This window comes from Tripterygium wilfordii, chromosome 7 (genome assembly GCF_013401445.1).
Source record: "Tripterygium wilfordii isolate XIE 37 chromosome 7, ASM1340144v1, whole genome shotgun sequence".
Taxonomy (NCBI): domain Eukaryota; kingdom Viridiplantae; phylum Streptophyta; class Magnoliopsida; order Celastrales; family Celastraceae; genus Tripterygium; species Tripterygium wilfordii.
The window spans coordinates 5,905,703-5,918,853 of NC_052238.1; the positions used below are offsets into that span (position 1 = coordinate 5,905,703).

The 13,151-nt window shown below is 37.9% G+C and overlaps 3 protein-coding genes across 5 annotated transcripts; all 3 read left to right on the forward strand.

The window, feature by feature from the left end:
• The first annotated feature begins 258 nt into the window (after window positions 1-258).
• Window positions 259-1,276, forward strand: LOC120001671 (beta-galactosidase 14-like). The gene is made up of 2 exons (XM_038850091.1): window positions 259-737; window positions 820-1,276. The coding sequence occupies exons 1-2, from the start codon at window positions 552-554 to the stop codon at window positions 937-939; spliced, it is 306 nt and encodes a 101-aa protein (XP_038706019.1). The 5' UTR covers window positions 259-551; the 3' UTR covers window positions 940-1,276.
• Window positions 1,277-1,678: 402 nt separating this feature from the next.
• Window positions 1,679-5,202, forward strand: LOC120001665 (beta-galactosidase 13-like). 2 transcript variants are annotated; one of them, XM_038850084.1, is made up of 13 exons: window positions 1,679-1,743; window positions 1,816-1,910; window positions 2,079-2,184; window positions 2,296-2,380; window positions 2,462-2,629; window positions 2,909-3,084; window positions 3,214-3,323; window positions 3,409-3,518; window positions 3,625-3,732; window positions 3,834-3,938; window positions 4,264-4,409; window positions 4,518-4,863; window positions 4,953-5,202. In XM_038850084.1, exons 1-13 carry the CDS (start codon window positions 1,721-1,723, stop codon window positions 5,079-5,081), a joined length of 1,707 nt encoding a protein of 568 aa, XP_038706012.1. In that variant the 5' UTR covers window positions 1,679-1,720; the 3' UTR covers window positions 5,082-5,202. The 2 variants fall into 2 exon arrangements, with proteins under 2 accessions (XP_038706012.1, XP_038706013.1); XM_038850085.1 differs by having other exon boundaries at window positions 1,685-1,996.
• A 1,157-nt stretch (window positions 5,203-6,359) lies between these two features.
• LOC120002392 (synaptotagmin-1-like) lies at window positions 6,360-12,703 on the forward strand. Of its 2 annotated transcripts, none has more exons than XM_038851143.1 (13): window positions 6,360-6,482; window positions 6,558-6,775; window positions 7,237-7,335; window positions 7,445-7,495; window positions 7,609-7,732; window positions 8,436-8,554; window positions 8,690-8,791; window positions 9,411-9,485; window positions 10,525-10,601; window positions 10,681-10,927; window positions 11,001-11,351; window positions 11,767-11,898; window positions 12,413-12,703. In XM_038851143.1, the coding sequence occupies exons 2-13, from the start codon at window positions 6,665-6,667 to the stop codon at window positions 12,542-12,544; spliced, it is 1,620 nt and encodes a 539-aa protein (XP_038707071.1). In that variant the 5' UTR covers window positions 6,360-6,482; window positions 6,558-6,664; the 3' UTR covers window positions 12,545-12,703. The 2 variants fall into 2 exon arrangements, with proteins under 2 accessions (XP_038707071.1, XP_038707072.1); XM_038851144.1 differs by having other exon boundaries at window positions 6,392-6,457.
• The last annotated feature ends 448 nt before the right edge of the window (window positions 12,704-13,151 follow it).

Consider the following 13,151-nt stretch of genomic DNA (forward strand, 5'->3'; position numbering starts at 1 on the left):
TAATGGTTTTTAGCGAACTCTGAAACCAAAATTCACAATAAGGCTAAGGACCCGTTCAGCACGTTATCATGGGCCTGGCCCAAATTATATGGCCAAACTCTCATCTTCCAACGGGCTAGCTAGTGTACCACCATAGGCCCCGGCCCAATGGCATGAAACGTCTCCCAAACGCAAAAATAGAGAGAAACTGACACAGAAACTTTTACAAGGTTAATTCAACCTCCTATTTTAGAATTTAGAGATGCCAAGTTGCCAACTTCCCCTCCCAAACTGTTTCTCTCTGCCATTCAAGACCAATGAGAACCAATGAAGCTCACAGAGTGTTCCGGGCTGTCCTCAAAGACCTTGTATGCACCCATGAGCTTCTCCTATATCATTTCCTTCTGTATGGCATTTCAATTCAGCTTCTTTTGGGAACCTCATCCTTCCCAAAGGAAGAGGGGTCTCATATTGGTGCTCAATCACCCTCCTGATCTTTCTCTTATTCTCCATTGTTGCCTGCCCTTTTCTTTCTATCAGTGTTTTGTGGGTCTTTTTTTGGATTTTCTCTAATGGCAGCGAGTCGAGTGCTTGTTGCTACTAGTCTTTCCTTACTGGTTGCGTCCACCATTAACGCCCATGGTGACAAAAAATTACCAACTGGTACTGTGACTTATGATGGAAGATCCTTGATGATCAAAGGCAAAAGGGTGCTTCTGTTTTCAGGATCAATTCATTACACACGAAGCACCCCAGATTTAATAGAGTAAAACCCACTTTGTAGTTCAATCCATGAGGGATTAATACTGGTCTAAGGTGTTGAATTTCAATGTTTTTCAGATGTGGCCAGACATTCTTCAGAAGGCTAAGAAGGGTGGTCTGAACCTAATTCAGACTTACGTATTCTGGAATGTCCATGAGCCGGTGCAAGGCCAGGTATTTGAAAAAATGTCAAGGTGAAATGTTGAGTGTTATCTTTCTATGGAATATGGATATTCATGTCTATGTACATTTTTGCAGTACAATTTTACTGGACAATATGACCTGGTAAAGTTCATTAAGTTGGTTTGGGAGCATGATATGTATGTAAATCTCAGGCTTGGGCCTTTCATCCAAGCTGAGTGGAATCACGGGTTAGTACAACCTTCAAACTGCATTTCCATGTTATGTCAAGACAATAGTTCACCATCTATCAACAATTCCTCATACTTTGTCTTTGCCTAACATTTCTCAGAGGATTGCCATATTGGATGAGAGAGGTGCCCGACATTACTTTCCGCACTGACAATGGACCGTTCAAGGTAATCAATCTCTGCTCTTCAAATAACTATGGCTGGCTACATACATCACTTGTAGGAAACTAGTTAAAACTGAAGCATTCTCCTTTGCAGCATCACATGGAAAAATACGTTAGAATGATCATCGAAAAAATGAAGGCAGAGAAGTTGTTTGCCCCTCAAGGAGGCCCTATCATCTTGGCACAGGTTTGATTCCACTCCAATGTTTTCATTATTGTTCTAAGAAACTTTATTCATGTTCCCTAACAAGTCATGGTCACAGATTGAAAATGAGTACAACCATATACAAAGGGCATTTAGAGAAAGGGGGAGTAGCTATGTCCAGTGGGCAGCGAAATTGGCCGTGAGGATGCAAGTTGGTGTGCCGTGGATCATGTGCAAGCAGACCGATGCCCCTGATCCAGTGGTAATTAAATTTTATCTTGAAAATCTCAAGTTTGCAGATGCCTAAGAAATTAATGAAAAAGTATTCTTTCTTTTTCTTGGTATAGTTGAATGCTCATATTTAATTCATAGAACCACATGCTTGAATGTGCAGATCAATTCCTGCAATGGAAGGCATTGTGGAGATACTTTTACAGGTCCCAATAAGCCTTACAAGCCTTCCTTGTGGACTGAGAACTGGACAGCTCAGTGAGTATACTACCATGTCATTGAACAAATCAAAAGTCTTAATGAAGCCCAAAGGAGGAGAGAAAAGAACAAAAATGCAGATTATGGTACCATTTCAACCTAGCAAGGTCTTGGCTTCAAGCTGATGCTAATGATTTTTTTTTTCAATGGATGTTGTAATGATCACAGGTACAGAGCGTTTGGAGACCCACCATCTCAAAGATCAGCAGAAGATATTGCCTACTCAGTGGCTCGTTTCTTCTCAAGGAACGGAACTCTGGCCAACTATTACATGGTAAAGAAAAATGGAAATTCTCGTTAACCAACTAAAAAACGACGGTAATGACTATAATAAGCAGATAAATTATATGGCTAATACAATTTATCTTTGATTGTGCTGTTGTAGTACCATGGAGGCACAAACTTTGGTAGGACATCTGCTCACTTCACAACTACTAGATACTATGATGAGGCTCCTCTTGATGAATATGGTAAGTTGTATGGTCATCTTCATATTTAATGGGTTGAGAAACTAGGTTTCCTACAAACAAATGATATTGGACATGCTGTAGGTTTGCAAAGGGAACCTAAATGGGGCCAACATTTGTGCTGCTTTTCTGGTAAACAACAACACCAAGATACCACAAACTGTTAACTTCAAGGGCAAGAATTACATCATTCCCCCACGTTCCATTAGCATCCTCCCTGATTGCAAGACCGTGGTTTACAATACTGAGACGGTAATTCCTGACAGCTTATACCATTTCTGTCAATAAAATATGGTTGTTTTTTTAACAATCTGGCGCTGGGGGGAAGTGGCTTTAGTCTAGAACCCATAGCATCAAAAACTGCCCACTGCTCCTGTTAACTTTTCATTTAACCCAATAGACTAACCTGTTGGCTGAGGGCGAATTTATTCATTTAAGCACACTCCAACAGGACCATCCTTATTTTGCATTGTATTTTCTGATGAAGAATGAATTGAGTATGAATGATACATCTCTTTTGGTGTAAAACAGATAGTTGCACAGCATAATTCAAGGAATTTCATGAGATCAGAGATCGCAAACTGGAATATCAAATGGAAGATGTACAAAGAAGTTATCCCAAGCCAATTTTCTTTGAAGTCTATCAGGCCATACGAGCTCTTTGGATTGACTAAAGATACTACCGACTATGCTTGGTACTCCACAAGGTAAGTCTATATTTTTTCTGATTCACTTTTAAGAACTTGTAAAAACTTGAGGAAAGTAAACTGGACTGATCCTGGCGCTTCTTTGGGCGCTGCTGAAACCTTACATTTTTATGTAAATCTTATCAACAGTATTGAACTGGATCGAGCTGACTTGGCAGTGCGAAAAGATATAGCTCCAGTCATAAGGATTCCAAGTCTTGGTCACGCAATGATTGTTTTTGTTAATGGTGAATACCTAGGTAAGTACATATACAAACAAGTACATGACTTTTATATCATCTAATTAAGTTTACAAGATTTGTCAATATGGAACTTGATCGTCAGGATCTGCGCATGGGAACCATGATGTGAAGGGCTTTGTCTTCCAAAACGAAATCACGTTAAAACCTGGGGTCAACCAGATTACTCTCTTATGCAGTACTATGGGATTCCCAGTAAGGAGGCTCGTCGCTATTTCAATTTTTTTAATTTTTCAGTTCTTAATGAATCATTCGAAGATTCTAATGAGTTTTTCCTTCCCTTTTTGTTGCATCAATGAAGGATAGTGGACCCTATATGGAGCGTGTATATACTGGGCCGAGGGCTCTGCAGCTGCTAGGTTTGAATACTGGGAATCTTGACCTGACATTTAATGGTTGGGGACATCAGGTATCAATGGACTTCCTTTAGTCTAGTCTTTACTGTTAAATGATTACTCTTAATTTTTAAAAAATGTGTAACATAATCGAATTGGACATGTCCGATTGCAGGTTGGTTTGGATGGAGAAAAGCTTGGCTTGTTTTCTGAGGGTGGGTCACAGAAGGTCGAATGGACAAAAGCTAATGGAGTTGGACCACCTCTTACATGGTACAAGGTAATGCTTCGTTTTCCTTTCAGTAACATTCATCTTAACAAGGAACTCTTGGCCTAGTGATAGCTTATTCCTTAGGAATTGAACCATGATCATTTCGAGTAACATCTCACGCTAATAATAATAATAATAATGTTTTATCAGGACAAAAACATTCATCTTAGATCATCGCTGAGAGAACCCCACACACTTGAAATATTTTTGTGGTAAGATGATACGTGGATGATATTGTTGACTTGGATGATCTTGAAGGCTTAATGAGATTGAAGAATATTGAGACTAGTTCATATACCAGGTTTTAAGAACCATATACATCTTCTTGTTACAGGCAAGGTTTGATGCACCAGAAGGAAAGAATCCAGTGGTTATTCAAATGACCGGTATGGGCAAAGGTATGGTTTGGGTCAATGGCAACAGCATTGGCAGACACTGGATGTCTTTTCTTTCTGCTCTTGGACAGCCCTCGCAGTCAGAGTAAGCGAAAAGCTATATCAGTATCAATACGTGAATCCTTAGTCAACAACTATATGTACATCTCTATAAAATACTTTCAGAATGTTAATATGAATTTTTGTAACCCAGATATCATATCCCAAGAGCTTACGTAAAGCCCAAAGACAATCTCTTGGTTATATTCGAAGAGGAGGCAGTGGATCCAAAAGCAATAGAGATCCTAGTTGTTGACAGAGATACCATCTGCAGCTTCATGACAGAGTTGCACCCACCTCATGTGAAATCATGGGCAAGACAGAACAGCCATATGCGCCCCGTGGTAGATATTGTGAGACCAGCAGCCCATCTCAAGTGTCCAAATCACAAGACGATACTGGCTGTGGAGTTCGCAAGCTGGGGTGATCCATATGGCGCCTGTGGAAACTACTTTGTTGGAAACTGCTCTTCCCCCATCTCAAAGGAGGTTGTTGAGAAGGTACAGTACTAATTAATGGTTTATTCTTATTCCTATTACTTGCGGACCAAAAATGGCCTGATGGGTTTTTGTTTTCTGAACTTGAGCAGCGTTGTTTGGGAGAGACTGAATGTGAGATACCGATTGAAAGAAAACTCCTTGACATGAACAATGACGGTTGCCCGGATATCACCAAGACACTGGCAGTTCAAGCAAAGTGCGGCTTCAATGAGAACTAGAGAAAGATCAGAGGGACCTTATACTTCACAGGGTGTTATTACAATCATGAGTTTCATGTTTATAAACCTCATTGTTTCATGTTTAAAGAAGGTGTCGGAATTCTTTCACCTTCATGTAAACTCATGACACCTTTCTATTCATCCATTAACACTCTCTATATTTTTCACCTACCTATTTAGTCTCCTATAAGCGTATTATGTTAATCCCATGTCTAATCATGGTGTCAATTAGTTCAGTCAATCTACATATAAATGATCATATATTCCAAATGTCCATCATAATTTTACCCCACTCGATCATAACGGGGGCGTCCTTGCCTATACATTACCGCATCCGGGCACTGATGCAATGCGTCGCTTGTGGGGACATCCTAGCAACGGTTAGGTCAAAACTCAAAATATTGAAAGAAAAATGGCTTGTTGGTGGGGCTATAAGGCCTCGTTTATAGCCCAAAACCACTTGGAGCAGGCCATCATGGAGTCTCATCGCAAGCCCAATTCGACCTCAACAACATTTTCAGCCCATTTAAATAGCAGTCGCTCGGCTAAGTGAATTGAACAAGCCCATGCTCATGAGGTCCATGGACATAACTGAATAGTCAATATCAAATTATCAATCCACCAAACAACATATGATACCCAATGAATGGGGAACAAATCAATAGATTATGTTGTCACCTTTCTCAACTAGAGGTCATAAGGACAACAGAAGATTAATCATACAATTTTTTACTTTTTCATATATATAGACAATATTGTGGTTCAACAAACTGTCCCACACCATTGCTTTTGGTAATCAACAGGGCCCAGTACCCCCTTCCATGAGAGCCCAACATTTCGGTAAAAAAATTTGACCAAGTGATATTTTGGTATTTAAATAATTAAATTAAGAGTGTTCGTGGTTCGTTTCAGTTGATTTTTGGACTTAAATTTAACTGATTGGTTGATTATTTTCTGTGTAATTATTTTTTATTTTTTGATCGATGTTTATTAATATAATTTGATAATAAATGAGGATTGGTTTGATTTGAAAAAAAAAAAGAAGCTATTTTGGGAAAAAAAAATTGGAAAAAATTGATATCAGACGTGGCAGCGCCTACTGCGACTACTCGAGAAGAACAATATCGCAACGAAATCAAATGTCTTAATCATGAATCAGACAATGACAATCACATCCAGGCATATAAAGATCTGTCGCGTTGAGTATCCGATACGTGTATTATCCGAGTGGACCGGCTCCAGCCGACCTTCTCCCTGGCCCACACTGACCAACAAAGAAATGAAATATTTACACGTCCGAGCGCAATTTGAATTTGGATTTTGGATCGCGGATGGCGTACTAGTTACACTACTGCCTGCATCCATTGACATTTCAGGTACAACAAAGAACGGCATTTATCGGTAACGCGACAATTCGATCGGCCGAGGATAATCCGGTCATTTCGTACTAGTAATATATATTTTTTGATTTGGCAGAGGAGTCGTGATGATCGGAAGGAGAATTCGAGGAGATTGTGGATCAAGAGAACAGAGAGTCTTGCTTACTTACGGGCTTGTTTGGTTGATGTGAAGATTCACCGCCGATGGGGTTCTTTAGCACTATATTCGGTTTCTGTGGATTCGGAGTTGGGATTTTCCTTGGTCTCGTGATTGGCTACCACCTCTTCATATATTTGCAGTCCAGCGATGTGAAGGTGTCTCTCTTTCTCTGTGTTTCTCGTCTTTTTTTTTTCATTCTATTGCATTAGATTGGGAATCAAGACTCGTTTCCCTTTTTTTTCTTTTTCTTTTTTTTTTTCTTAGTATTTTTCTGCGTGGTTGCTGAGAAAATGGAAGAAGGATGCAGGGTTGCCATTCAGTTTAAATTAGATTTAACAAGAGAATATAGCTTATGCTATGTAACTGTTACATGGCATGTTAGATGCTCGTCTTTGGCCTTTCTTAGAAATGAGAACTTTGAATTTGTGATTGTTGATGCAGAGCTATTTTGTTCATGGAATTGTATGATCTTAAGTTTTAGTAATTCCTGCTTCCTTAATACCGCGGTCATGTTGGGCTTAGAAACCCAGAGAGTAAAGCTAAGTAAACTATGCAACACACGCTTCCAGAGATTCTTGTCATTTGCTGAAGCTCTGCTTGTTGTATGCTTGGCCAGGATCCTGAGATTCGTCCACTTGTTGAGCAAGACTCAGAAACTTTGCAACATATGCTTCCCGAGATTCCACTTTGGGTGAAGAATCCAGACTATGATCGAGTATGTACATGCATGTTACTTCTACCCTGTTTTTACTCTATAACATCTAATTGCCATTGACTGCATTGTATTTCCACAATTTTACTTGTGTTGGAACCATTTTGTGAAGGTCGACTGGCTAAACAAGTTCATTGAATATATGTGGCCTTACCTTGACAAGGTTTGATTTCTATGTCAAACAGTACTCTTGTCATTTATAGTTAGCTTATTTCTTTTTCTTATCTTTTGTATTAACTATTAAGATATTTAGCTTTGTTATGCATTCTTACACAGGCCATTTGCAAGACCGCGAAGAATATTGCTACCCCAATAATTGCTGAGCAAATTCCCAAATATAAAATTGAATCTGTTTTATTTGAGACACTTACATTAGGTTCCCTTCCACCAACTTTTCAAGGTTACTATTTCCAGTACATCCCTTACTTTATAAATGCTTTCATTTAGCATCCATAGTTGCTAGTTTTTGAAGTGCTTTTATGTGCGTCAGTACATCTATTTTTTTCTTTTACGGCTAGAAAGTCGAAACAGTGATTCACCATCAAAGATGATGAAGTGATGTCAAGTGGAGTATACAATTCAGATTTACCATAAGTCACCAGAGTCTTGACAAATTGCATTTTGGATTTTTTTTCCCAGTCATGAAAATTTTATATTCCAGAATTGTATAATTGGTTGCTTCGTTGCTCCTGAGATTACTATATGTTACTTTTGCTATGTAAGGAAGTGCCTTATGATTTTTTTTCCTCTTGTTGGCATTACAAGCAGACTGATGCACGGTTTAATAGCTACAGAATATTGAAAATGATTCAATGATTTATTTTTCTAAGAGTGGCCTTTTCTGAATAGATATCTAATTAATGTATTCTCAAAGTAGTTTTACATACATACATATAGGCTATAGCGTATACAGTCCCATGTTTGATTTGATCTACTGCTTTCATAATTAAGCTGAGAAAACTTATTCACACTGTACCACGTCTTGTACGCAGCAGCAGAATGTGTTCTTGCTTCTTTAGTACTGTATCCAGTGTTTACATCTTGGTGAAATTGTTGTGGGCAGTGCAAGCTATACTTTTATAACGTGCTCTTCATATTGATAGGTATGAAAGTTTATGTCACTAATGAGAATGAGCTTATAATGGAGCCATCAATAAAATGGGCTGGAAATCCTAATGTCACAATTGCAGTTAAAGCATTTGGTTTGAAAGCAACTGCTCAGGTTGGTCAATTTTATTTTTTTTCACTTTCAGCCAACAATATGTGCTTGCCTATTTGTATTTTGTATGTATATGTGGTGGCAGATTCAGTGCTTGTTAGTAGTCAGTATCTGGTTTTTAACTCTGGTTTTTAACAGGTGGTGGATTTACAAGTCTTTGCTTCACCACGGATCACATTGAAGCCCCTAGTTCCTAGTTTTCCTTGCTTTGCCAATATCTATGTGTCGCTGATGGAGAAGGTACGTGAGATATTTTATTAAAAAATAACCTTGGTAGATCTCTTATTCCTTTTTATTGCTAGTATGCAATATGCTTGTCAGGCACAATAGACGTGAAACGACTTCAGCCTGTGGTGTGGTCCAACCCATGGAGAAAAAAAAATTATCCAACCCACCCCCCATGCCCCGCAATTGCTCAGTGCTCCCAGGGAGTTGAAAGTAACTAATTTAATTGAAGATTTATTTTGCACCTATAGAAGCCTTTTTCCTCCTTTTTGGGGTACTATTTGTAGGTATGAGCACATGTTAGCTGATGTTTGGAATCAAGATTGTGATGTCTCTTCTTCTTCTTCTTCTTCTTCTTCTTCTGCTTTTTGTTCTTCTTTTTTTTTAAAGTTACAGGGTTGTTGTCTTATTTTTTTGAGGGTGGGGGAAATTTAACCTTGTACCTTTTGCAAGTTGGTTATTATCATTTTTATCATCATTAGAGCCTTATTTTAAAGAATTGCTGGTCTATTATTATAAGTTCTTATAGTCATAAGTTGATACCGGCTCGTGGAACTTTAGTTGAGGATTATGGATGACAGATAAATTAACACTTATATACATTCTCTTTTGATGATTGTTATTGGTTTTGCAGCCACATGTTGACTTTGGACTGAAGCTCATAGGTGCGGATCTTATGTCAATACCTGGCCTCTACAGGTTTGTACAGGTAAGATACCTTGAAATGCTTGCTTTATCCTTTTACCTGACCATTAAGTTTTTCTTATGCACAGCTTGGTCTACTTTGTCTTGTTAAGTATGGTTAAGGCACTAAACTGCAGAGTGTCATTTGATTCCACATAAGTGAAATGAATGTCTGGATAGGATGTCTGCGAAGTAATATGATGATTGATGAACCATTATTTATCTGTGATCTTGCTTCTTTCATGAGTCATCATCATACAAGTCTTTATCCCAAAAGTTTGGGGTCTGCTACATGAGTTTATGAGAACATCAATGGGAATCCACCACGTGTATTAGTTTTCTCCATTCATTTCAATCATGGATCATACATTCATCCACTCTTATTAACTTCATATCAAGCCATGCTTCTTTCATGTGTGAACCTACGAGTTGTGTGATCAAGTTATATTTGAATCTTAGTTTTAATAAGTAAGACGTTCTGATGTAAACACTCTCTTCGTAATACAGCAACTATGATGATGAGATGGTATCTCTTTAAACATTTTTGAATGGAAATTATCAATCAAACAGATTTGGTGTTGAATGCTTATGTTGCTAATATGAGGTTTCTCTCCTCTCGGTACCTCTATCTAATATGATGCATTTCTGCACAATAGACAAATGGCACGACAATTATTTGGTTTCCAAGTAAAGGAACAGGGAAGACTGCGAAAGTTTGTGCCAAACATTTGTATATTTGTGTTAGAAAGGGTGGATCTTATATCATTTCAGAATTTCCCTAAAACATGCAGAGAAAAAAAATGGGAATTTTTTTACAATTCTTCTGCCTGGCCTGCCAAAGTTTTTCACGGGATTAGGTGAGATTTAAAGAGCATTTTGGTTATCCAATGCTTTTTGTACTCTCCAGTCTCCATTTTCTCCATGTAACTAAAGAAAGAATTTTCCAAATTATTTTTCTCTTTTTTACTTTTTAGTAGTTGTCAACCCACCATAGTGTATATGTTGTTTTATGTTTGTGTTTGAATGGTTCATGATATTAACAGTAAGAAGGGTTTATTCTACAGGAGCTCATTAAAGATCAGGTTGCCAACATGTATCTATGGCCCAAAACCCTAGAAGTACAAGTTCTGGATCCAGCTAAGTATGTTTTAGCATTCCCAAAGTATATCTTCGATTTCCATTTAAATGTCATAGCTGACTAAACTAAATGGACCTTTTAGGGCATTGAAGAGGCCAGTAGGAATTCTCCATGTCAAAGTTTTAAGGGCAATGAAGCTGACGAAGAAAGATCTTCTAGGTGCATCGGATCCTTATGTGAAGGTAAAACTCACCGAGGATAAGCTTCCGTCAAAGAAGACCACTGTGAGGCATAAGAACTTGAATCCTGAATGGAATGAAGAGTTCAATTTGGTTGTGAAAGATCCCCAGTCCCAGGTTTTGGAGCTTAACGTTTATGATTGGGAGAAGGTATAATAGTTTTTAGTAATTTGTATACTGTCGGTTTTGATGTTTATCTTAAGTCTTTCATTTTTTTCCACAGGTTGGCAAACATGAGAAAATGGGTATGAATAAGGTTTCTCTGAAAGATCTTCCCCCAAATGAGCCAAAAGTTATTACTCTTGACCTCCTTAAAACTATGGAAGTGAATGATCCTCAAAATAACAAAAATCGCGGGCAACTTGTTGTGGAGTTGACATATAAACCGTTCAAAGAGGAGGGCTTACCCCAAGGTTTTGAAGATTCTCAGTCTGTACAAAACGCTCCTGATGGAACACCTACTGGTGGGGGCCTTCTTGTGGTTATAGTCCATGAAGCGCAAGATCTTGAAGGAAAGCATCACACCAATCCATACGTGAGGATTCTATTTAAAGGGGAGGAAAGGAAAACAAAGGTATGATTATAAGATACACATCTTCATTTCTTTGTTTGTCTCTCCATGAGTCCTGTATTTTTTTCCCCAAGTGAACGTAGTAGATTTGAAATCATCATGTCTCTTAAAAAGTTCTCAAATCATACTGGAATTTAGTACTTGAAAGTTGAAACCTTATTTGTCCCTCAACCATATGCTATTTGTGGATAATCTTCTTTAATGATTCTATGTATCCATTCATTATCGATAATGCTCTTATCTTGTGGAAAATATAAGTGAAGAGTGAGACAATTGTCTTGTATCCTGGGAGCATATTTTTTCTCGTAATTTCAGTTGGAGGGTGCGGCGAATGTATTGTCTTTCCGAATTATGTTTGCATTATGAAACTTCATAATGGATTAACCTTGTGGGGACTATTTTTTTTTTGCCGTTGCAGCATGTGAGGAAGAACAGAGATCCAAGATGGGAGGAGGAGTTTGCGTTTATGCTTGAAGAGCCTCCAACTAATCATAAAATGCATGTGGAAGCTCTTAGCAGTTCTTCGAGGATTGGTCTGTTGCATCCTAAGGTACAGATCTGCATAGTTTTACTTCACTTCGTGCATTTCCCATGACGCATGAATTGATTACTCATGGAAGGAAGTTATTTTTTGTCGGATGATTAAATGGTAATGTTACTCATGAATTGATGTGCATTGCACAACAATGTGCATGCTTTTAGCAATGCAACTCATTCGGACTTATTAAAATTGACTCGAACTAAGTTTCTTGTACAACTTTAATTCTTTGTACGCTGTGATAACACACAAACTTCTCTGCTTTCATCTTGGTTTACTTTTCTCTGAATGAGGAAGAGCATGCTGTATTTTCTTAAAAGTGTTGTTGGATTTACTTTTGCTATTGCAGTGTATAATTGAATTGCATGCACTATTATTTCGCTTGGTTAATTTAAGACACAATTTTGACGAGACATCTGTTTTCTCTTTTGCTCGTGGGTCTACAAGTGTTACTCTACTATCAAGGTTTCATTTTGTTGTCGAAGGAGTCATCGAACTAATTTTTTTTTAAATTTTTTTTTGACAGGAATGTTTAGGTTATGTCGATATTAGTCTAGCGGATGTTGTCACGAACAAACGAATCAATGAAAAGTACCATCTCATAGACTCGAAGAATGGCCGGATACAGATCGAATTGCAATGGAGAACTTCTACTTGAGCTCTCTATCTTGTTAATTTTTCCAGACAGGAAAAAGAGAACTTGGATTTTGGTGTGAGTTTAGTTTTTAAAAGTGCAGCTGTTGTACAAGATCAATTTGATTGTACAGGATTGTAATAACGATGCAAATTTCAAATAGCCCTTTCTTCCTGCCATACTTTTTGTTTGTTGATTTGTTCTTTCAGACTTTGTGGATATGTTACAGGATATATATATATACACTGATCTGTTGCAATTCAAATTGATGAACCCCATATACATTCAGGGAATTGATGACAGAGTTCTGGGTAACTCACTCCCTGTCATCTTAATTCTAAAGTTTCTTGTTGCTTTCTATTTGGAACAAGCTATCGAATAAAACAGCTAGTGCTCCAACCAATCTATATAATGCTTGAAAACAGAGTCCAAAAGATGAAGACTGGTCTCATGGGTCACTTTATTGAATTTCAAAGTTTTCTGGCATAATTTTTTGCACTTACTCTGTTTATTTATGTACATACATGACCATGCCAGAGCTTTCATGGATGTCTAAGAAGTAATTGGCTTAATTATATGAATTACTTTATTTCAGAAACATGTACCAAAATTTATTCAATAATATGAATGA

What these genes read in the sequence shown, in the direction of transcription:
- LOC120001665 (XM_038850084.1), top strand. Translation starts at nt 1,721, where the DNA reads ATGCCTAAGAAATTAATGAAAAA. An exon ending in CCTAAGAAATTAATGAAAAA is followed by an intron (nt 1,744 to 1,815) that starts GTATTCTTTCTT and finishes TTGAATGTGCAG; the next exon opens with ATCAATTCCTGCAATGGAAG. An exon ending in CACCTCTTACATGGTACAAG is followed by an intron (nt 3,939 to 4,263) that starts GTAATGCTTCGT and finishes TTCTTGTTACAG; the next exon opens with GCAAGGTTTGATGCACCAGA.
- LOC120002392 (XM_038851143.1), top strand. Translation starts at nt 6,665, where the DNA reads ATGGGGTTCTTTAGCACTATATTCGGTTTCTGTGGATTCGGAGTTGGG. An exon ending in GCCTCTACAGGTTTGTACAG is followed by an intron (nt 9,486 to 10,524) that starts GTAAGATACCTT and finishes TTTATTCTACAG; the next exon opens with GAGCTCATTAAAGATCAGGT. An exon ending in TTGGTCTGTTGCATCCTAAG is followed by an intron (nt 11,899 to 12,412) that starts GTACAGATCTGC and finishes TTTTTTTGACAG; the next exon opens with GAATGTTTAGGTTATGTCGA.
- LOC120001671 (XM_038850091.1), top strand. Translation starts at nt 552, where the DNA reads ATGGCAGCGAGTCGAGTGCTTGTTGCTACTAGTCTTTCCTTACTGGTT. An exon ending in ACACACGAAGCACCCCAGAT is followed by an intron (nt 738 to 819) that starts TTAATAGAGTAA and finishes AATGTTTTTCAG; the next exon opens with ATGTGGCCAGACATTCTTCA.